Here is a 20,865-nt window from a genome sequence, read left to right as displayed (position 1 = left end):
GGTCATTGCAGTGAAAATATCAGTCTACTCCCTGTGAGTATCACTGAAGCGTATTTGCTGCCAAAATTCTCTGGCAGAAAAATTATTCTCGATATCCAAGACTTGCCTGAGTTTCAGAAGTGATGTATCATCAACATAAACTCTGGGAATTTATAGCCTAGCCTAATAGCTAAAAATTATATGAAAACCTCTGTCAAACTCAGGAAAGTTCAGATCTAGATAGGAGACCAGAAATGATCTCTGGTATATACTGTGTATAAGTCAATAGCAAAGCATGGCTGAAATGAATATATTAAATTATGCAATTACAGCAAATGAGAGTAAGGGTGGTCTTGTGGTTGAGACTGAAGATCAAAGTCTGCCTTAAATGACTCACCATGCTGACATGATTAGGCATGTCTGTTTCTGCAGCCAACAGTACACAACAGAGTGATGCAGCTACGATCATGTCTAACCACCTTTGACTTCCCTAACCTTATGGAACAGGAACCCATTCTGCAGCTGGGTGAGCAGGAGGTAAACCTTTCAGTGCGAGACTGAGCAAAACATGAATCCATGACTGCTGTGATTACGTCGAGTGCCTTCACCACTCAGCTACCGCTCCTTTAAAATTTATGCTACCTGAGTTTAATTCCCTGCTTAGCTATTGTTCTGCCACTTGACCGTGGACAGTCACTTTTTCCCCTCCAACTGTTTTGTTTTCTTTATTTAGACTGGGGCCCTGATCTTGGTGGAGACCACTAGATACTACTGCAGTACAAACAATAAATAAGAAGATAAAATGGGCCTTAATCAACACACAAGATTTGAATGCCCCAAAATTTGGATTAGGGTTCAGAATTCACTTCAGATCTGAATTTTGCTTTTCAGATCTATTTCCAGTAATGATAAGGTCTTTAGTGGATATCTGAAGAGGGATGATAAAGCCTTCCATCCATGCCCCAGACAGGACTTAGATTACTGCAATGACATAATAGGTCACATTTTTAAAAACTTTTCATGCACTTAAAGTGATATGGGGTGCATATAGTGTTTAGTTACCAATTTTGTACGCACTAAAACTGGATTTAAATGTGCTAGATTTTCAGTTTTTGTCTGTAAATCTAAATTTGGAGGACACACACAAATGTGAGTGGTATGGCCAGCTCCAAAATGGCAGCATGCAAATTCAGAGGCCGGACTGGAGCCCACTTTGAAACATTGCTCTGATGCAATTCAACTACATTATAAATCAGTTTTTTGCAACCCCCAACAATCTGAGGTATTCTAAAGATCAAAATCAAAACCAACCTAGATTAACTGTTCCTAAACCCACACAGTAATTGACCTATCAGAGAGCTATCAGCATGGACAAAGCTCCTTACAAGCAGCTTGATACCTCATGGAATATTCATACATTCACACCCTCTGACTGGCAGAACATTTCTTATTGCTTTATAATTATCTTCATTAGCTGGACTTGTCCTTTAAAATGAGTGTACAAGGGTCAGATTGCAGCTTGGCTGAGAGTGAGATTTTAAAAGGGTCACACTGAACTCTTCAGACTCAGTCTGGCTGTTGAATGCTATGGTAGGTAAAGGAATCACGAAAGACAGGAGCTTTATTTATACTGCAATTGGCCAAGTGATTAATGTAAATTTACAGAGAAAATGATAACTGTGATGAAATATGCAATGAGCACCACATAACGGACTAAGTAACAAGAAGGATGCAATTGTAGCTAAGATAAAATAAAACAGGATTGTATCAAGCAGGAATATTTCTCCAGTTAATAACACTGTATAAAGGAAAAAAAAGACTAATATTGATTTTCCCTCTTTTTTGTGTGTGTGCCACTCTTTCTATCTGAAATAGACAACATTTTAATGCCATGTTCCACTCTCACAGTGGATCCCTTTATTCATTTCTGAATTAACCTTTGCTACATTAACCACATTTGCCAATTGTATATAAAGTACTACGAAGCTTGAAGATTCAGAATTAATTCATAGGCTTCCCTCATGTAAAAAGAAATTTATAATAGCTAAAAAAAGTAAGGTTAACTTAAGAGTTGGTTGAAATTGTTCAATCAATGGCAAATTTTGATGACAAATGGTATTTCAAAGAAAGCAAAAATGTTTTACAAAACAGCACTAGTTTCCTTGAAATTTCCCATTTTTTGACAAAAGTTTTAATTTTCATTGGGAAAAATACTTTCTCTTTCTTTTTTACTTCTCCTCCCAGTTTCCAAAGGAGAATAGTAGAAAAGCAAGAGAAAATAGTATTTTTTTTCCCTCAAGAAAATAAAAAATAAAATTCTTGGAAAAAATTCCAAGTATTTCATTTTGAAATTGTTCATTAAAAATCATGTAAATCTTTGAAATAAATGAAAAATGTTTATTTCTTTTGAAATTTTTATGACATATACTCACCTTTTGGCTAACTAGGTCCACTTAATTTATTGCCCACTTATTATTAGTTTGTGGGTGGAGCTTATCTTTGACAAGCTGTATAAAGGAAATACTGATTTTATGGGAAAGCCAAATTTCAAGAGGTGCTTCTGATATTGCCACAGTATTTGACAAGTGTCCAATTCCACTAGCTTAACCCAGATTTCATGGAGCTCCTTTAAACATAACCTTTTATCCATAGCTACCGTAATTATACAAACACAAAACTATGATGATTTTAAATGTTAAGGGCACATTTAGACTAACACCCTTTACCACTGCCATACTGGAACAGACCAATCTTCCTGCTAGTCTGGTATCTTCTCTCTTAGAATCACGAGTGTTTTATGTTTCAAAGGAAAGCGTACTCCACCCAGATATAGTGCATTAATATACTCCACAAAGGAAATAAGTTCCTGTTCTCAGCTCATGATGATTTTATGCCTTGAAATATGAGAACTGAGAGCCCTTTTTTTTTATCCTAGCTAAGTATAATTACACATTCTATTTTTAAATATACCTTTATATTTTACTTATATTTTAAAATAAACCCATAATCACTACTGGCTCCTATAATATCTTGCAGCAGTGAGTTCCACCAGTTAATTATAAATCGCAGAAAGACCTGGACTTTCCTGTTCTCCATATTAAATTTGCTGCCATATAATTTCATTACATGATTAATACATTTTAGAAAGAACATTATGGGCCTGATTCTGCTCTCATTTACCCCAGGGTAAATCAGGAGTAACTCCACTGAAGTCACTGGATTTATAACAGTGTAAGGATGATCAGAATCTTGTAAACTCAGAATAAGGCCCTAAAGTCATCAGAATATATATATTGAAGACCTGCTCCTGCTCCCACTGAAGTCTAGGGCCAAATTTCGATTGGTTTCAGTGGGAGCAAACTAGGGTCCTGCAAAAATGTATATAGATTTAATTTGAACTAATTCCCTGTTTTTTATAAACACTATCTAAAGTGAGAATATTTCTCTATTTTAATACTTTATAAAAATATTGCTAAAGGAGTCAGATTGGGAAGTCATGCATCCTGGAAACTTGGTTTGGAATATATTTTCATGCACAGAGATTTCCCCTCTCTTTTTAAAACTGTTCTCACAAACAGTAGAAGAGGCTACTTACCAAAGACAAACAAGCTAATTTCAAAACAGCTAGTTCCCGAGAGAGCCAGTTAGTTATTAACAATAAGGCAAATAGTCCAATACCAACCTAGATAGCCTTCGCCTTTAGAAAAAACGGAGCCTGTAATTTTCACCTAATGAAACACCACAAAAATACAGGATTTTATGTCACAGTTACATTGGATTTGGGGACAATTTGTGCAATGGATAAAAAAATGTATCTTGTTGTTCAAGAAGCGAGTGGCAGGGCACATCATCTTTACTGAAGACATAGTAGCAAATGGAAACCCTTCCGTGAAAATAACATGAAATCTAAAATACTCAATTTTGAGCTGCCAAACGTTTCAAAAGTCTTTTTCCAAGGGATGAACTTTTCTTGAAACCAGTTTACAATTCTCATTTTCTTTGAGCCTTTTCATTTTCCTTTGAACATAAGGTCTGAAATCCTTTGTGTCCCACATAAGCATGCAGAATAACTTTGAGTTGCTGGCAAAACACATTTTGAAAGCTGTTGTTCCTGATTTCCTTTTGATGAAACCACTAATGAGCAAGTATAAGTGATGCAGTAAGAAATTAATCTTAACTAGAATAAACCTCTTGACATTTCACTTACTTAGACTATCCAGGCAGGCTGGACTGTTCCCAATTTTATTTATGATGTTGGCCTTACATTGCGTAATTTACAATGTCCTTCACCTCACATTTCAGGCGATGGAGGACTAGTGTTTCTAGAAGAGCGTTTACTATTTAAAATGACATCAAACAAACTTCTGAATGCTCCTGTCCCAAATGCCGCTGTGCAACTTTCCTGGAGTTCTCTGGACAAGGCAGATATTTGTTAGGGTCAAGCACACATTACAGCCATATTCCTTGTGTGTTGAAAAGACTTGGGTCAAGCTTAGTAAATGAGCTGTAATTCCCAGGTAGGTGATCAGAACATTTGGATATTTACTTTACTAGCTAAATATCTTTGATAAAGTGACCTCAGCTCACAGTGTATTTTGTGAGTAACAACATAGATGGCGGTTATAAGGATTAAATTGCTCAAACCATGTATATATACACACTTGTCTTTTTTCCCCTACAAGTATCACCATACATTTGTGTCTATGTCATTTTAGGAGAACAATTTTTCTTTGTGTGAGAAGTAATTTCGCTGCTTCTTAGAAATAAAACAGAACGCATATTACAGAGCACCACCGATATTGAAACTGTTCGTAACAAATTGCAAGCTCTTCTGGGCAGGGTCTTTATTTGCAACATAGCCAGCACACTAGGGGACTGAATAAATAACTAAAAACAACCCCATGCATTTCAGTCTTTAAGAGAACGATTGTACTCTGGCCTGAACACAACCACAACCACAACAAAGGTGGACAGTTCCTTCTTGTAAATATTAGACCATCCACCCTTTGCCCCGCACCTCCTATCTAGCTTTTCTAGGAGTCCAACTTTTCCACAAAGGTAACCGGGGTTATTTAAAAGGAATTGAGCAGAAATCTCACCAGTGTTAGCTGGCAGCACCCGCAGGTTTTCAAACTCGAGCATGGTGTAAGAGGAGTCCAGGGATTCGACATAATCTGGCATATCCATATCCATTATGGCTTGACAAAGCTTCATTATTACTTGTCAACAGCAATGGAACAGGCCAAAACAGCCCTGCTGTCAATCATGGCCAAGGTTTCCTTTGCAAAGAGAGACAACCCCAAGACCTTGGAGTGACAAATCATTACCTAGCTCCCCCACAGTCCCCTCCCAGTGCCAAGAGAAGGCTGGAGGGGAAGAGGTCCAGTCTTTACCTCTCTCTCTCTCTCTCTCTCTCTCTCTCTCTACCTGTGTGTCTGTGTCCTGTATCATGATTATATGACGCAGATAAGGCCTGGGCTAAATCAGCTTGGATTGCATCCTCGGTTCAACACTGTGTGGTTTATGGTAATCCCTGTGTAAACATTTTGAAAAGTGTAGCAGTGAGGCATTCGCACACTGAACTGTTCTTTCAGGGCAAAGCTCTGGGTCGTGTCACTTAGCACTCGGGTCATTTCAATGATACTTTTCTCTGCCATTTGCCGTCTGCCCTTGTAAAAATGCCAGGTGGAGTCACTTGAGCCAGTGGCGGGGGGAAAGGAATCAGTATTACAGAGGACCAGAACACATAAGGCTTCGCATGTGTGTAGTACTTACTGCCTAATCCAAAACTCAGTGAAGCCAATGAAAAGACTTCCATTGACTTCAATGAGCTTTCAAACCTCTAGACTCTAGAGTCTAGAGACAGGTGAATACTGCAAAATAAATAAAAACAAACGGGACTCTCAGACTTTCATTCTAACAGCCCCCAACACCCCGCCACACACACACACACACCCTGCAAAGTCACATCTGTGATATTCACAATCTGTTTTATCTGTTTGCCACAAACATTCTAGTTAAGGTGTTTATATAGCCCCCATTACCATGGTATCTGAGCAGTGCCATAGAGTATTTCATGTATTTATACTCACATCACCCCTGTGAGGTAGGAAGGAACCTTTTATAGATGCTACATTTGACAGGTGGGGAACTGAGACAGAGAGACAAAGGCCCAGATCCTCAAAAGGTAGTTAGTTGCCCAACTCCCATTGATTTCAATGCAAGTTAGACATCTAAATATCTTTGAGGATTTGGACCTATGTGACTTGCCCAAGGTCACACAGGAAATCCACAGCAGCAGCGACTTGAGAGTGGGTCTCCCAAGTCCCAGGCTAGTGCCCTAACCATTGAACAATCCTTCCTTCCCATTCATGAATATTCATGGAGGTGATTTATTCTTGTTTGGAAGGATGTTTGCAGAAAATGAAGTCTTGCAAATACTCATGCATATATGTTTGCATGGAGAGTCATGACAGAAGTAATCACACAGCAATCTTGAACTCACCTTAATTTTCCCCTTCCTTTTTAATAAATATTTCATTTATCCAATAAGGTATTACAAACAACGTTATGTGACATTTAGCTGACCAATCACACACCAAGAATAACAAAGCGCAAGCCATGAAAAGGTGTCATGGATGCAAATAGTTTGCAAACAAACCTCAGACTTAGAGAGCTGTTCATATAAAACATTTGAACAATGAGCAAATTCATAATAATCTACGTCTGTTCATGGATAGTTTGCAAACAGAAGAAAGGAGTAAGTTCATTGAATACATCAGGTGTTTTGTTTATTTCTAATTGCAACTTGCATCCAGACAGCTTACCTGCGCTCCCACAAATTATAGCCCTAAACCTGCCATCAGCTATAGAAATGTTGCCAATGTAAAAAGAGCAGGATCAGGGGATGTGGGGTAGAATTGCGTATGTGGAACTTGACCCACCATTGAAGTGCTGCCAGCTCTGAGGTAACCATGGCAACTATTTAACAGTCGATAGCTCAAGTTTAGAATGGGAGTGAAGATGAGCCCTGCTCCCAGTTGAAACTACAGAGGACTTGTAAGTTAGGCAGATGTAATTAACCAATCCAGAATTTGGTCAGGACACTGGAGTTGATATCACTAGTCGTGTGCCAGGGGATAATTAAGTCCACAAGTGCATCGATAAATGAAACCCATGATAGAAAAATATACAACGTCGACAGTAGTCAAGACCTTAGTTTTAATTCTCATCCAATACTTCTGTCATCATATTGCCCCTAACAACATGGAGGCATTGGTTCAGTGCTGACCCAACGGGAGACTGTTAGATCTCCTGAATCACCAACATCTCCTACCTACAGCATCTCTGTTCTTCTCCCTTCTATTGTCCAGGCTCAATCTTTCAGTGTTCAGGAGACCATGGTCTAAGTTGTTGTTGATAAAGGCCCTTAAGGCAGAAGGTACCAGTCAAAGTGAAGTGTTGAAACTATTAAAATAGTTGGAAGTGACATGACAGTGTTCTGCACAGTCTTCTGATATTTGTCGTTTGGTTATGGACAGTTCAAAATCATGCCAAAATAAACATTTCTTTCTCAATAACAGTCTGTGTTTTGAAGTCTCAGGCAATATTCCAGTTTCTCCTGTCAAGTTCCAAGTGCTCCATATTTTCTTTTATTTTTATTTCAGAGTTTTGCATAGAATCTCAAGACTTTTTGTTATTAAGATTGAGGAGTTGGGAGCAAGAAGACTGGAAATGAAACTCACATGTGCAGTGGTGTCTGTCAGGAATGCAGTATACCTTTACGTGTTTGGAATGTGGGTGCTATCACCGTCCAGGTGCCTTGACATCTTCCCTCATTTTACAACTCCATCCTCAAGGACATCGCTTGTGTTTCAGAGTCTCCTTCCTCCACAGGCATTCTACGGGATCCAGTTTGACATCCTGTTGAATTTGGAGGAGAGAAGGGTCTTGAGGAACAGGCAGAGGCTTTTCCAAAAGGAAGACTCTTGGCCAAGATTAGAGGGTTGCCAAATAGCCTGAACTCTGAATGAACCCATTATCAGTGGAGCCCAATGTAATCTAGCAAACCCTGTAACACAACTAACAAGAAAGGTGCCAAAATCAAGTTTTGAAAAATCTTAGATTCACTCTCTTTGACCTCATTTACTCAAGTCAAATTTACCTTTCAGGCAGTGAGGATTTTCCCCATGTATCAGGGAGATATTCTAGACTTTGCAAAGTGTTAACTGTAGATGGGATTTTCCTAGATTTCTCTCTCTCTTTTTTTTTAAAGAATACGTTGTAACTAATCCCGTACAAATGACTCCCTGCTTAGATAAGATTTATTTTTTTATCCTTGGACTGTGCCCCAAGGCACAAAGTAATGCCAACATCAGCTAAATTAGCATCTGATTAGTCATTCTTGCATCTTACTCAAAACCAGCCTTGACTAGTTCTAGACATCTGGCACATCTTTGTCAGATGCACACTGGGCCCAATCCTGCAAGGTTCTGAGCACCCCTTTCATGGAGAGCCAAGTGTACACAGCATCTCTCTGGGACTCCTCAGCACCTTGCAGGATCAGGCTGTATTAGAAGGTCAATAACAGAAGATTAGCCTGGCTCCGAAGAGCATTCAAGGAAGGAAATAGATCTTACTAATCTCATTTTATTTGCTTCATAAAAGCAATACTCACAGATACAGGAGGGGACTATGGGGCTGTTATGTGGATGACGCCTTTTTTTATATGATTTTATAGAAAATATTTGTTGTAGACAAGCAGGTTCTCAGAACAGAAACAAGCTTCGCTCGCCTCCTCCACCTCCCAGGATATCACTGTTTTGTTTATTATATATGAGTTCAGTCTTTAAAACAAGACTGGCTCAAATTAGTAACCACGGCAGAAAACTCCTAGTGTGCTCTGGCTGTTTGGTAGCCCACAGGAGACAAATGAGGGACGTCAGCCTGATTCCCAGTGCCTGGGGTTCCACCCCACTGAAAAGCACCATGAGTGTCGCCACCCTTGTTGATAATTACGACGGAGATAGAATGAGCATGGAGAGTGGACCCTGGCAGCCCTAAATGTTGAGGCTCACTCGCAAGGGGAAACGGGAAGTAACGGGTGTGCTCTCACATCTCCTATTCTGTGAAATAAAAAGAGATTCAGGGTCACTTTGTCACTTTTCACCATCACTCTTGACCTGAACAGCCAATGGCTCAGGCCCAACCTGTCAACACCTTTTCCATGCTAGTGAGCAGCTATTCACTGGAAACATCCCACTGATTCGTCAGTGTTTTCCCACCTCCTCTCTACTATGCTGTTACTGCCCCTTGTTGAGTCACAGTTGCAATTAGATGTTTAAGTTCTTCAGCGTGGGCAACGAGTCCTCTTATTGGCTCTGGAGGGGGCTTACCTCACTTTCAGGCACCATAATACATAATAAATACTGCCATAGTAGTAAAGCAAAAGTCTGTCGTAGTAGAGACCAGGAGGACCTGTAACTGCTTTCCGAGTTACAGTCTCAAGAATCCCACCTGAAGAAGCAGACTAGAAAGATTGGACAGAAATCTGAAGGAGGTTTATAAAGGCATTAATGGGCAGAATAGCCATTTAACTGCCATTTACTTTGACCAGGAGTTAGATGGCAATTAGACACCTTTGCCCTTGAATGAGAGCAAAGGATAGGCTGTTTGACTAAGTCCTGAAGGTATTCACTTCCTAGTATGGCCAGCATCTCACACTGCTTTCTATACCCCGAGTACCTGCCCTGGTGGCCATCAACTGAAAACACAGGTAGTAAAAGCCAGCCACATGACAAGCATGGCCATATGAACTCCAGGGAGAGGCAAAATCTCAAGGCATTTATGCTGAGGGACACTGGTGAGGAAGGAATCTAAGTGGAAAGGGCTGGGTAATATGTGGATATCTTCCCTTCCATTATCTCAAAGAGTTTACTTTGTGTACAGAGGATGTAAAGGAAAAGTAACTCTAGGGTGAGCCCAGTGATTTGAACTCTGGCCTGTAAGGTTTACAGTGTTATAATAAACCATCTGGGAAAGTGTTGCTAGCCTCTCTCTTCCATTAAAAGAAACAGGACCCCGGGCCTACTGATGGGTCTGAAGTACACTGACCAAAGATGAGTAAAGGACAGTTGGCATCTCCCTCAGCCCCTATATACATTGTGATCTTCTCTAAAGAAGGGCCCTTTTGTACCAGCTGTTTTAAAATCCCTAAACAGAATGGGCTCAAGTGTCCATAGGATGAAATTTACCACTCTGCAGGGGACTAAGCCAAGGCCCCACCACTTAAATTCTACCTAAACCCTAATTTTAAAGACTTATGTGAGCCTTAAGTGGTACCTAGACCATTATTGGCCCTCCGTGCACCCTTTTCACCCTTAAAAAAAGCTAAGAAACAAAAATAACCCAGCAGAGCAGGCCTCACTGTGAGGGCAAGTGGCCTACTCCATGATGACAATGCATCTCCTGCCTTGGCTGTCACACTGTACCCGCACAACCTGTGGCTCAGTGCACCATGGCGCAGTATCTCAGGAGCTCCAATTCCTGCCTCTCTTGTTGGGGTGGAAGGCCAGTACAAGATCTCCTCCAGGTACCTGGAGTTGGCTGCCTTGGTGACGTTATCCCCATGCTTCTTCTTGAGCTCTGGATTTGAAACAGACTGCGAAGGAATGAAATGTTTTCACTGTACTGCAACAAAACTATTTCTAGTGCCAAGAGCCGCCAACATAGAGCGGCAGGCGGCTCTTGGGTTTCTTTAAGCTCCAGCCAAAGTCAAGTGTCAGAGAAAGGGAGCCAAATGTTTCAAGTGGACTGATGCATGAAATCAGGCTGCATCAAGTGGATATTATCATTCCCTGCTGGTGTGTAAATACCATAAACCTTTACTTGACACCTATTATGAAGATGAATTGTTAATAGAAACTGGGATGGGAGGCAGCATGTCCAAAGGGGAAAACATCCTTAATCTAACTTTCATTTATTTTTGTTTCCTTTTAATTGTTCCCTGAAATGGCAGAGTCCACCCATTCAAGTTCTTCCTTTTCCTTTCCTAGGGTGGAGTGAAAGATTTTCCCAAAGGATTTCTGATTTATCTTGCCATGGAAAATCCAGTGGGGTGGGGTGTAGATCCCTCGTCTCATTAGCTGTGGGAAGGGAACACCCAAGCATGGTTTTTGTGTAATCAGTTCAACGGAGCTATTATATACATAAGGGGAAAAGTAATTAATTATAGACGTCAATCGTTCCATCTCATGCATCATGTGGGGATGTCCCTCAGCAGATTTATGCAAGTGGTCAGACTGGATTGTTGCAATAGTCCTTCTGGCCATAGATTTATAGGTCAAAAGGGATCATCTAATCTGACCTCCTGCATAACTTTGACCATAGAATTTCACCCAATATTTCCTGCACCACATCTTGTGGCTGGGCTAGAGTATATTTTTTTGAAAGGCATGCAATCTTGATTTGAGTGATGGAGACCCCACCCCACTCCATCCCTGGGTAAGCTGTGAACTGGATGATTGTCAAGCCTGACCTTCTGCATATCACAGAGAATTTCAACAAGCGCTTCCTGCATCAGGTCCATCTCTTCTGGCTGAGCGGCAGCATATCTTTTAGAAAGACATCTGGTCTTGATTTAAAGACTTCAAATGATGAAGAATACACAAGGTCCCTTAAGCAAATTGTTCCAGTACTTAATTACCCTCATTGTTAAACATTTGAATCTTATCTATAGTTTGAATTTTTCTAGCTTCAGCTTACAGCCATTGGACCTGATTATGCCCTTATGTGCTAGTGCAAAGAGCCTCTATTATCAGAAATCTTCTCCCCAACTAGGTACCTAGAGACCGTGATCAAGTCACATCTTAACCCTCTCTTGAATGCACTAAATAGATTGAGCTTCCTTAGGCTTTCATGGTAAGGCAGGTTTTGCAGACCTCAAATCATTCTTGTAGCTCTTTTCTGATCCTTTTTAAAGTGTGGCCACCAGAAATGCAGAATGTCATATACAGCACCCCCTGTGCTCAATAGTACCCTGTTTATACATCCTAGGATTGCATTTGCTCTCTTAAGCAAACTACAGAACAGAAACTTTCTTATAGCGCCATCTTCCTTCCAACAAATACTGCTTTCTACAGTACGTGTCCAAAGATACAGCAGGTATTTTATTAGCCATCTGTAGATAGGTCTGGTAGTAGTATAGACAGTTCTCATCTGAGCTGGTCATGGGGAAGTCATTTTATCTTGTCCAAACAATCACATTTTAATCTTTCTTTGTACCCTGTTCTGCTCACTTATTTGTGCAATAGAAGAAAAGGGAAAGGAAAAAGCACCTACTTCTATCCAAACTTTTCTGTGTCACCGTGTTCTTGAGGTTGTGAGAAGGCAGCAGCCCAGCTGTTGAACACATGAGACTCTCCTCTAGGGACAAGAGCAAATCTTTTCCATTGTGTAAATATGCCATTTGTGCAAGAAAAACTGCGATGGCCTAAATTTTATCTAGCTGCCACTACTGCATGTCTACGGGAGTCTTGAGATTTGAACTGTGGATGCTGTGCTCTGCCTCTCCCAGCACATAAATGTGTTACCTGAGTCCTTCCCTGCCATCTGGGAAAGGTGAAGAAACTGCCTTACAAGGGAGGGGAAAATGAAGGATTAAAAGTACCCACTCAGGGGTGCAGCAGTTAATGCAATGCCTGTATTTTTTTACCCCTGGATATGATGGGGAAAACTTTTAATTTTCTGCAATAAAGATTGCCCATTTTTGAGTAGGGGTGCATAGTTTATGGCACCCTGTTCCATATGTGGTGCTCAGAGAACTTGGCGTCTAGTGTATGGATGTAGGTGCTTTGTACAGTAGCCACAAGTGAAATTGGATGGCATAATATAGGCACACAAATTTTCAGGCCTCTTGAATATAAAGATAAATAAAAACATTCTGTAAAGAATTATTTTCTTAATACTGCCCATTTGCAGCATTGAAGGACTGGGGAGAACGTGTTGGAGAACCAGCATTTTCAAAGGCAGTGCTCTCGTAATAGGTCAATCTGGTTTCTTATATATCTGAAGAGAACACAGAATGAGAACAATGATGAGCACATGGTTTCAATGAGAAGACACACTTATGCCTAGAAACTAAGAGGATAGTTCTGGACAAAGAAAAGATAATAAATCTTTGATGAATTAAGACAGGTTACAGACTTCGGAGAGATCTTAGTTTGATGCAAAACTCTAATTCTTTTGGCTAGGCGACTGTCTGGAGAAGATGTTTTCAGACTTCAGTGTTTCTATATTGATCAGAGTGATCTATTTTTAAATACAAATGAGGCTGTACTGTATGCAGAGGTAGAACACTGAGACAGTTATTGATTCAAACATTTAAGTAATTAGTGGGAAAAGCAAAATGATCCTAAAAATATTAAAATTTGGTATAGAGATGATACAGTAATTTTTCCATCCAGAAAGTTTAAGTGACATGACCACATGACCCAGATCCTCAAAAGTATTTTGATTTCAATGGAGGTTAGGAGCCTAAGTACCTTAGATCTGGGCCTTAGTGTCTGTGCCTCATCTTCCCATCTGTAAAATAAGGGTAATAGCACCGCCCTGCCTCACAGAGCTGTTGAGAGGATAAAAACATTAAAGATAGTGAGGTGCTCTGGGTACTGTGGCAATGGGGGCCATATAAGCACCTAAAATAGATAGATAAGTTAGGCTCCTAAACCTATATTAAGATAACTAAGTATAGCTTTTTTTAGTTTCTTAAATATAGAATTAAAAGCCTAACTTTAGGTATGTAGGACTGAATATTTTGGCCAGAATGTCAGTTCCAGTGTGCCCCAGCTCTCCATCTGCAAAGAGGGAATAATAATCTTTCCCTGCCTAACAAGGGTTTTGTGAGGATAAATTCATTATTGTGCGTGAGGTCCTCAGACACCACAAGTGATGGAGGCCATATAATTACCTACTTAGAGAGGTGGTCTCTGGGTAAGGTCCGTAGCCAAAACACAGAAACCAGCAAACCATTTATTTTGGGGGAATGTACAATTAGGAACAGCACACTGCTGAAATAATAAGCAGTGTGAAATCAAATCATCAGTGGATAATTTTATGGCTGCAGACATACATTTACCAAGACCAGATGGCTATAAAATCAGTCCCCTTGTTTCTACAGTGTAATTTTTTACTGCTTGAGTTGTATTTAATGTTGAATAGATTCCTAGGGTGTATTTAGCAGCCAAATTCTGTTGCTCTTGTAAGTTATTTCCCTTGACTACAAAAGCTGCTATTCCACTTGAACAGTGCTGTGCCATTTATTGTATAGTAAGTTGCCATTTGATTTTTTGATATCTATGGTTAAGTATGTCTCTATTTGGCAGAATTATTAAAACATAACAAAAAAGTATTAAAACAACCCTCTGGTTAATGGTATTCTGCCATTCTAAAAGGTATAAAGATTGCATCTGTGTTATAATGTATCATATTTTAATTTGAAGTTGGGGTATATGGTGCAACCCTTAAGCATCTAGATGAAAACTTACACAAACAGTCACACAGAAGATTTCATTAGCGATATGCACCAAAGATCATTATTGTTATTTTTTTTAGTAGACAAGGGAAGAATTAGTCTTTAGTATATACTATATCTATGGTGCAACAATTGCATAATATTCTGTATCCCAGCCAGTTTCCACCATTAAGTCAAGGTGAACAGTCTTGTACTTCTTATTGATGCATGCTCAGATCCTGGGATATGTTTCTTTCTCCCAACCAGTTAAGTTACTGAGCTAATCCCTACTGAATATAGGGAAAGAAGATTCATACATTTTATCCTCTGAGATCTCTGGGGCAGAGACTATATTTAGTTTTTATTTCTGGATCATGCTGAGTATACAGTCAGTGCCAACAGAATAAATCATCATCAACAACTGATATTTTTGTATAAGCAAACTGTTCTCCAGTGTATGCTCCCACTGCTCTGAGCGTATTAAAGAGGTAAATTTAAGAAACCTTCAAAGTGAAGAGTATGAGCTGAAACTTAAAAACTACAGTATTTATTTTATATCCATATAGACTGATAACAGAGGCATTCGGCTTAGGCATTAACTAATCTAATTTATAAATCAATGGAGATGTTTTGATTTTTTTTTTAAAACAAACATGAATTCACAAAATGTTTCAGTGTCACAAAATCTGGACTTTTTTCACCACTCCACCCACAAAAAAAGTTTTGGATGAAAATTTTTTGCCCAGCTCTATCCAAATCTCATAAGCAGCTTTTGAAAACCTCTGCCCAAAGTTCAAATCTGCAGCTCTCTTTCAGCACTGTCAGAAATGAGGCTAAGAGCAGAAATGTTACTGTTTAGCAGATATTTCTTTCTCCAGGGCTTTAGCCTGCTTTCATTGAAGTCAATGTCAAATTTCCCATTGATTTCAATGGGAACAGGTCTCTGTTCTGCAGCTAGTTATCAATAATTTGCTGTAACTAGCATAAAAAAGGCCAGGCATAGCAGAAGCATGGTGCAAAATTCCAGATCATTATTGTTACTTTTCTTTTTAACAGACAAGGAAAGTTATTCAAGATGAAACATTTATCTTTACACAGTATATCTGTGATGGCAATAATTGCACAGTAAACGGTACCCGAGTCAGAATCCATTATTTTCAAAGTCATAAAGTCCTTATCTACACTGATCTGATGTAGCTTTTAATGTCAGCAGATACTAATGATGGGTGAATCTCAAATAGTTGTTTGGATAACTATCCAGAATATTAAATGTATACCCACACTTCTCTGAACTTCCTTGGTATTAAAGCTAAGATGGAAATCTTGTGAGATCATTTCCTGGCCTGAAATTTTCTGCACTTCCTGATTGCATCTAAGCTAATATGGAGAGAACATATCCTGTGGTTTCCTAGTATCACTGCTTCCTGTCCTGGCCAGAACTAGTACATCCTATGAAGAGGACATACAAACAAAGGGCTAAATCCTCTGGTTCTAATACAACAAAACTCCCAACTGAAGACTGCAGAATTTCATCCAAATACAGTAGAGGACAAAATCCAGCAGCTTTTACTCAGTCCCCATTCAGCAGTTTATTGTGCCATTTGGGCACAGTTCAGAGTAAAGAACAGCACATATCCAGAGAGAGTCCTGGGAGGCATTCTGTCTCAAAAGGTTAAAATGCCTTTTGGAGCTCCTGGCTGGCTGGAAATGGCCTCCTTTATGGGGTGTGGTTGACCTGCCTAGCAGGCCAGAGCTAGCATGGCAGAGTCATGTTCTTTCCTTTTCCTTGCCCTCTTTGTAATTCCCAAGCACAGGGGCTGTGATTCCACTTTTCTGTTTGTGGGCTACTAAAATGGCGGTACCCCATTTGCCCTTCAGACTGTATATAAGGGACAGCAAGAATTTGTCCTGCGATAACAACATTCACCTTGAAGGCAGTGGACATTCTGACTGAAGAGCTAGCCAAATCTTTTTCCAAACCTCAGATAAATCTTGGGTTTGGTTTGGTGTGAGTTTTGGGTTGGCTCTTGGTTCATCTCCTGCAAGAAACTCAGAGCAGAAACAGTGACTCCTCTCTCTCCCTATAGATGGGAGATCCTTTAGAGTCTAAATCCACCACCTATAGTGCTCCTCACAGGGGCTCAGCGTGTCTGGAGCACAACCCGCAATCAGGGTCAAGGAGTCAAACTGACTGAGGGGCCAAATAAAATCTAAGGACCTCAGAATTTGGCGTAATAGCTCTCCAGAATGATTTGTTGATTCCTTACCAAAAAGTGGCACCACAAAGGTCAGATACAGATGACATACCACACAGGCCATCCCATTGCTACGACTGCCACCAAGGGTTTCGTCTGTGACCTACTTCACACCTACCGTGGTGATAGCATTAAACATGCACTGTATTTAACGTTATTTGCTCTACAGGGGTGTGGAAAACCCAATAACCTGGGAATGCTATTTAAATTCACAGAGAAAACTTCAATTCACAAAGGAAGATAACTCAAGGCTATTTATTTTCTTCTTCTGATATTGAGTTTGTGAACCTTTCATCTGCGTCCAGAATAGACTAAGCCAACACATTCCTTTCTAGTGAAACATCTCTCAAAGCTTGAAATGCTAATGATTGGGGCAAACATGTTCCGGATTTCCATGCTTGCATCATTTTGATGCACCGAGTCAATCATATGGGGGTATCTTTTTGGTTTAACTGATTTCTTTTGCTGAACACATTTGGAAGTTTGTACCAGAGAGATTATTATTAGGGGTGAGATTATTATTAGCTTGAGCACAACTCCTCGGCTGTTAACACAGTCACTCTGTTGTGTGGATGCAGGCTACTTCACTGCCAGTCCTTCCATGCCTTCCCACAGTTCCTCCCCTGGGCCCAGAAAGCACAGACAAATCCTCCCAGAGTTCACTGGGAAACAGTTCCTAGAACAGCTCCATTTACTGCAGAGTAAAGAACCATGGGCCGCTGCAACCCAGAAGTTTTAGTGCCACACTTAGTGAGTCCAGCACCGGTGTGGACACAACAGTGCGAGTGTTACTTCACAGTGTGGCTGCTCTTACTTGAGCTAGGCTAGCTCACATTAGACAATGAGTGTTAACTCTGCGGTGAGGACGTACCCTCAGGCACTGAGCCTCCAGGATTTTTGAGGCTACATAGGAAAACCAAAATAGTAGGCCACTTCCTTCATTTTTCTATTTTAAAAGCCTCTTTTGCTGTGTTGCCATCAGACAGATTCAGTGAATTAATTGTTTTGCTTTTAAATCAATTCAAAGTTGAAGCTTCAATTCTAGCACCCAGGGGAAAATAGAAACAGCAATGCCAGCTCTGGTCACTCTGCTGAGCAAATTCCATTAGCATGAAAACTATTTTTCTAACTTCTTTTTGCCTTTGAGTGCTTCAGCCATCAGGCTTAAATGATGGATTCTAACACTTTCAAGTAGACAAGTGCAGATCACATAAGGACTCTGGTGTCAGGCAACATTTAAAATTAATGAATTCAGCCATTCAAATTCCTAGTAATTTCAGCACAGTTTCAATTGTTCAGCTGAGGAGAAACATGGACTGTATTCTGGAAATGAAACTAAGATGTTCTGCATTCCTGCAGTTCACCTGAAGATTTGCCCTTTGTGAGTTCTTTTAACTTAAATTCCTTGACTCCTGTGCTATAATTACAACGTATTGTTTCAGGGCCAGATTTCCAAAAGAGCTCAGCTCCCATTTAGGCATCTAAATGGAATGGTCTGGTTTTCAAAATGCTGAGAACCCAGGAGAACACTGAGAATGTTGGGCAGATTTTTCAAAAGGGTCCCATATTTTGAAAATATGTTCTCTAAAGCCTTGCAACCCAACCCAACCTGATGGGACCTGACTTCAAGTGTCAAGTTCAGGCTGGAAAACAACCCAACCTGCTTGGGTCAGGTCGGTTCTGATTAACTTTTCCTGCCCAAGGGTCAACACATCGGCGGCTGTGTGTCCCACTCCTGCCGACCACCGCCCCCTTGCCGCACTGTGTGTGCAGTAGAGTTGCAGTAACTCTGGCTCCGCAGTACCCACACGGTGCAGAAGGGGGCAGTGGCCAGCTGGCACTGGACATGCAGTTGCCCCCACACTGACTCCTCAGGCAGGAGGCAGCCTTGATCGCAGCGCGGACTCAGGTTCAGGAGGAAGCATCGGAATTGGATCCGAAAATAGCTCAACCTGCTTAAGTCAGGTTGCGTGGGCTTGGGTCTAACTGAGCTTAAAAATTAAGCCAAGCAAACCTCTAATCTCTGCTACTTTTAGGTGTCTAAATGGGACCAGAGCTCTTTTGCAAATCCTGCTGCTTATTTAGGGGCCTATATGGAGGCTGTTGGCTTTTTCTTCTTTTTAAGGCATCTTTTCATTTAGAAATTTTAATTAATTCACACTAGAAAAGGATTTAAAAGGAGAGCGAAAAGTCAAAATCAGAACAAAACATTTCAAAATAATTGAAATGGAACATCTGAGTTGACCTGCTCCGAACAAATTTTCAAATTTTTGGTTTGTGAAAATTTGAGATACCGACTTTTTGTCCCCATTTGGGACACTAAAAGTTTTTGATCTCAAAAAAACAGGAAAACCGTTTCCTACCCTGGCTACTGTTTATGTATGTTCCCACCAAAAGAGATTTGTTCAAGCCCTCCTCCTGTTTATAAAACTTCTCATTAAACAATCGAGGATCCTATGACTGGTAAATAATAGTGCAAATAATGACCTATGAAGAGAGAATTGAAAAGCCACAATCAGCTTCCTTTCAGCCCCATCTGACTAGGCATAATGGAGAATCACAAATGTCTGTCACAAATGGCTAAAAAAACAGAGTCCCTGGATTTTCAGGTGGAGATTCAAGGATAGTCCACATCTGAGTCTGGGTTCTTGACATGGGGTTCATAACCAGCCTGCCCTTCCTCTTCTGCTAAATGGGATTCTGGCTAGTTCCCTGCTAGATGGGAAGGGAATTCTCAGTAGAAAACACTGTGCGACAGCAAAGAGATTTTAAAGGAAATAGGTGGCGATATAATTTAGAAGTCAATGAGATGTGTGCATGGTGCCCTGTGAGGAACGTGGAGTGACAGAGAAGTGACCGTCAGTATACTGTGATGTCCGTGACAGGCTTCTATAATGCAGTGAGACAGGAAAATGACTAAAGGGATACACTGCGGCTGCAAATCACTGATTCACTCTCATCAAAAGTGAAGGAAGGGTCACACTGCAAAGTCAGTAGGGAATTACTGTCAAGGTCCAAGCTATGCCTGACAATGGCAGAAAATATCAAAATCAGGCTGCAGCTAAATGTTGGTGCTGTGATGTTCTTCTGAAAGTGTTTTTTCACTGGTTAGCTGGTGACACTGCCCCTAGCAACTGGAGAGGAGAATCATGGCCTAGACCAGTGGGTTTCAAAATTTTTAGGCTGTGTACTCCTTTCCAAATAATGTTGTCTATTACATACCCCCATCGGAGATAAGGTCATAATATACCTATGATTAGATTGCCAAGTCTTACTAAATAAAATGCATTGTCTACCATTACAGGATTTTTTCATGTATCCCCTGACTAGAGCTCCCGTACCCCAGTTTGAAAACCCCTGTCCTAGACACATTTTGTGACATATTTTTGATGTACCATGAGCAGTGAGCAGTGTAGGATCTATGACAAACAGTTGAGCAGTTTTGATTCCATCCAGGAGATGGCAAACACACACACACACAAACTCATTACCATACTAAGATTAGCATATTTGCTAAACCCTTGCTGATTTGCCAACAGTAACCTGTAGATCTTTTAATCATTGATATTTTTGCTTTTATCCATGGGTTCACAGCTGCTCTCACCCTTTGGTGATGAAACACAGAGTTTCTATTAACATTCCTCCTTTTTGCTTTCCATCTGAGCAGTTCTTGCTCTGAGCTTACCCAGGGAAATCCGCAATCAAAGAAATCACAAGAGTTTGGGCTGAACAACCCTCACCTCCCCCAAATTATTAAAATAATCTATGTTAGTAAAATAAGCTTTAAAAGGCTTTAAAGTTAAAGCATTGTGAAGAGACAGGGACTTGGCTTGCATTCCTGGAGCAACCGACAGGAATTTGGGCTTGGTGCAGCTGTTACTGGGTAAAGAGCTATGGCCTATGTTCTGCATGAGGCCAGACCAGCTGATCACAATGGTCCCTTCTAGTCTTAAAACGCATGAATCTAGGTGTGCAAGTAGGCAGGATCAGACCCTGAAGAGACAAATCCCGGAAAAGAAGAATGTCCTCTCACAGACGGAGTTTATTTTCCTCTCACTCGCCCAGATATAAGAACATAAGAATGGCCATTCTGGGTCAGGCCAATGGTCTATCTAGCTCTGC

At 40.4% G+C, this 20,865-nt stretch overlaps 1 protein-coding gene across 1 annotated transcript in view; it reads right to left on the bottom strand.

Moving 5' to 3' along the window:
• LOC102932875 (hepatocyte nuclear factor 4-beta) overlaps positions 1-5,300 on the bottom strand; it is a 40,695-nt gene extending 35,395 nt beyond the window's left edge. The window contains exon 1 of the mRNA XM_043525985.1: positions 5,079-5,300. Coding sequence (XP_043381920.1) covers positions 5,079-5,193 — 115 coding nt within the window. The 5' untranslated portion in view covers positions 5,194-5,300. The remainder of the gene's footprint in view (positions 1-5,078) is intronic.
• Between the last annotated feature and the right edge of the window lie 15,565 nt (positions 5,301-20,865).

The sequence above is a fragment of the Chelonia mydas genome, chromosome 12 (genome assembly GCF_015237465.2).
Source record: "Chelonia mydas isolate rCheMyd1 chromosome 12, rCheMyd1.pri.v2, whole genome shotgun sequence".
Classification (NCBI taxonomy): Eukaryota; Metazoa; Chordata; order Testudines; family Cheloniidae; genus Chelonia; species Chelonia mydas.
This window is presented reverse-complemented; position numbering and strand designations above follow the sequence as displayed.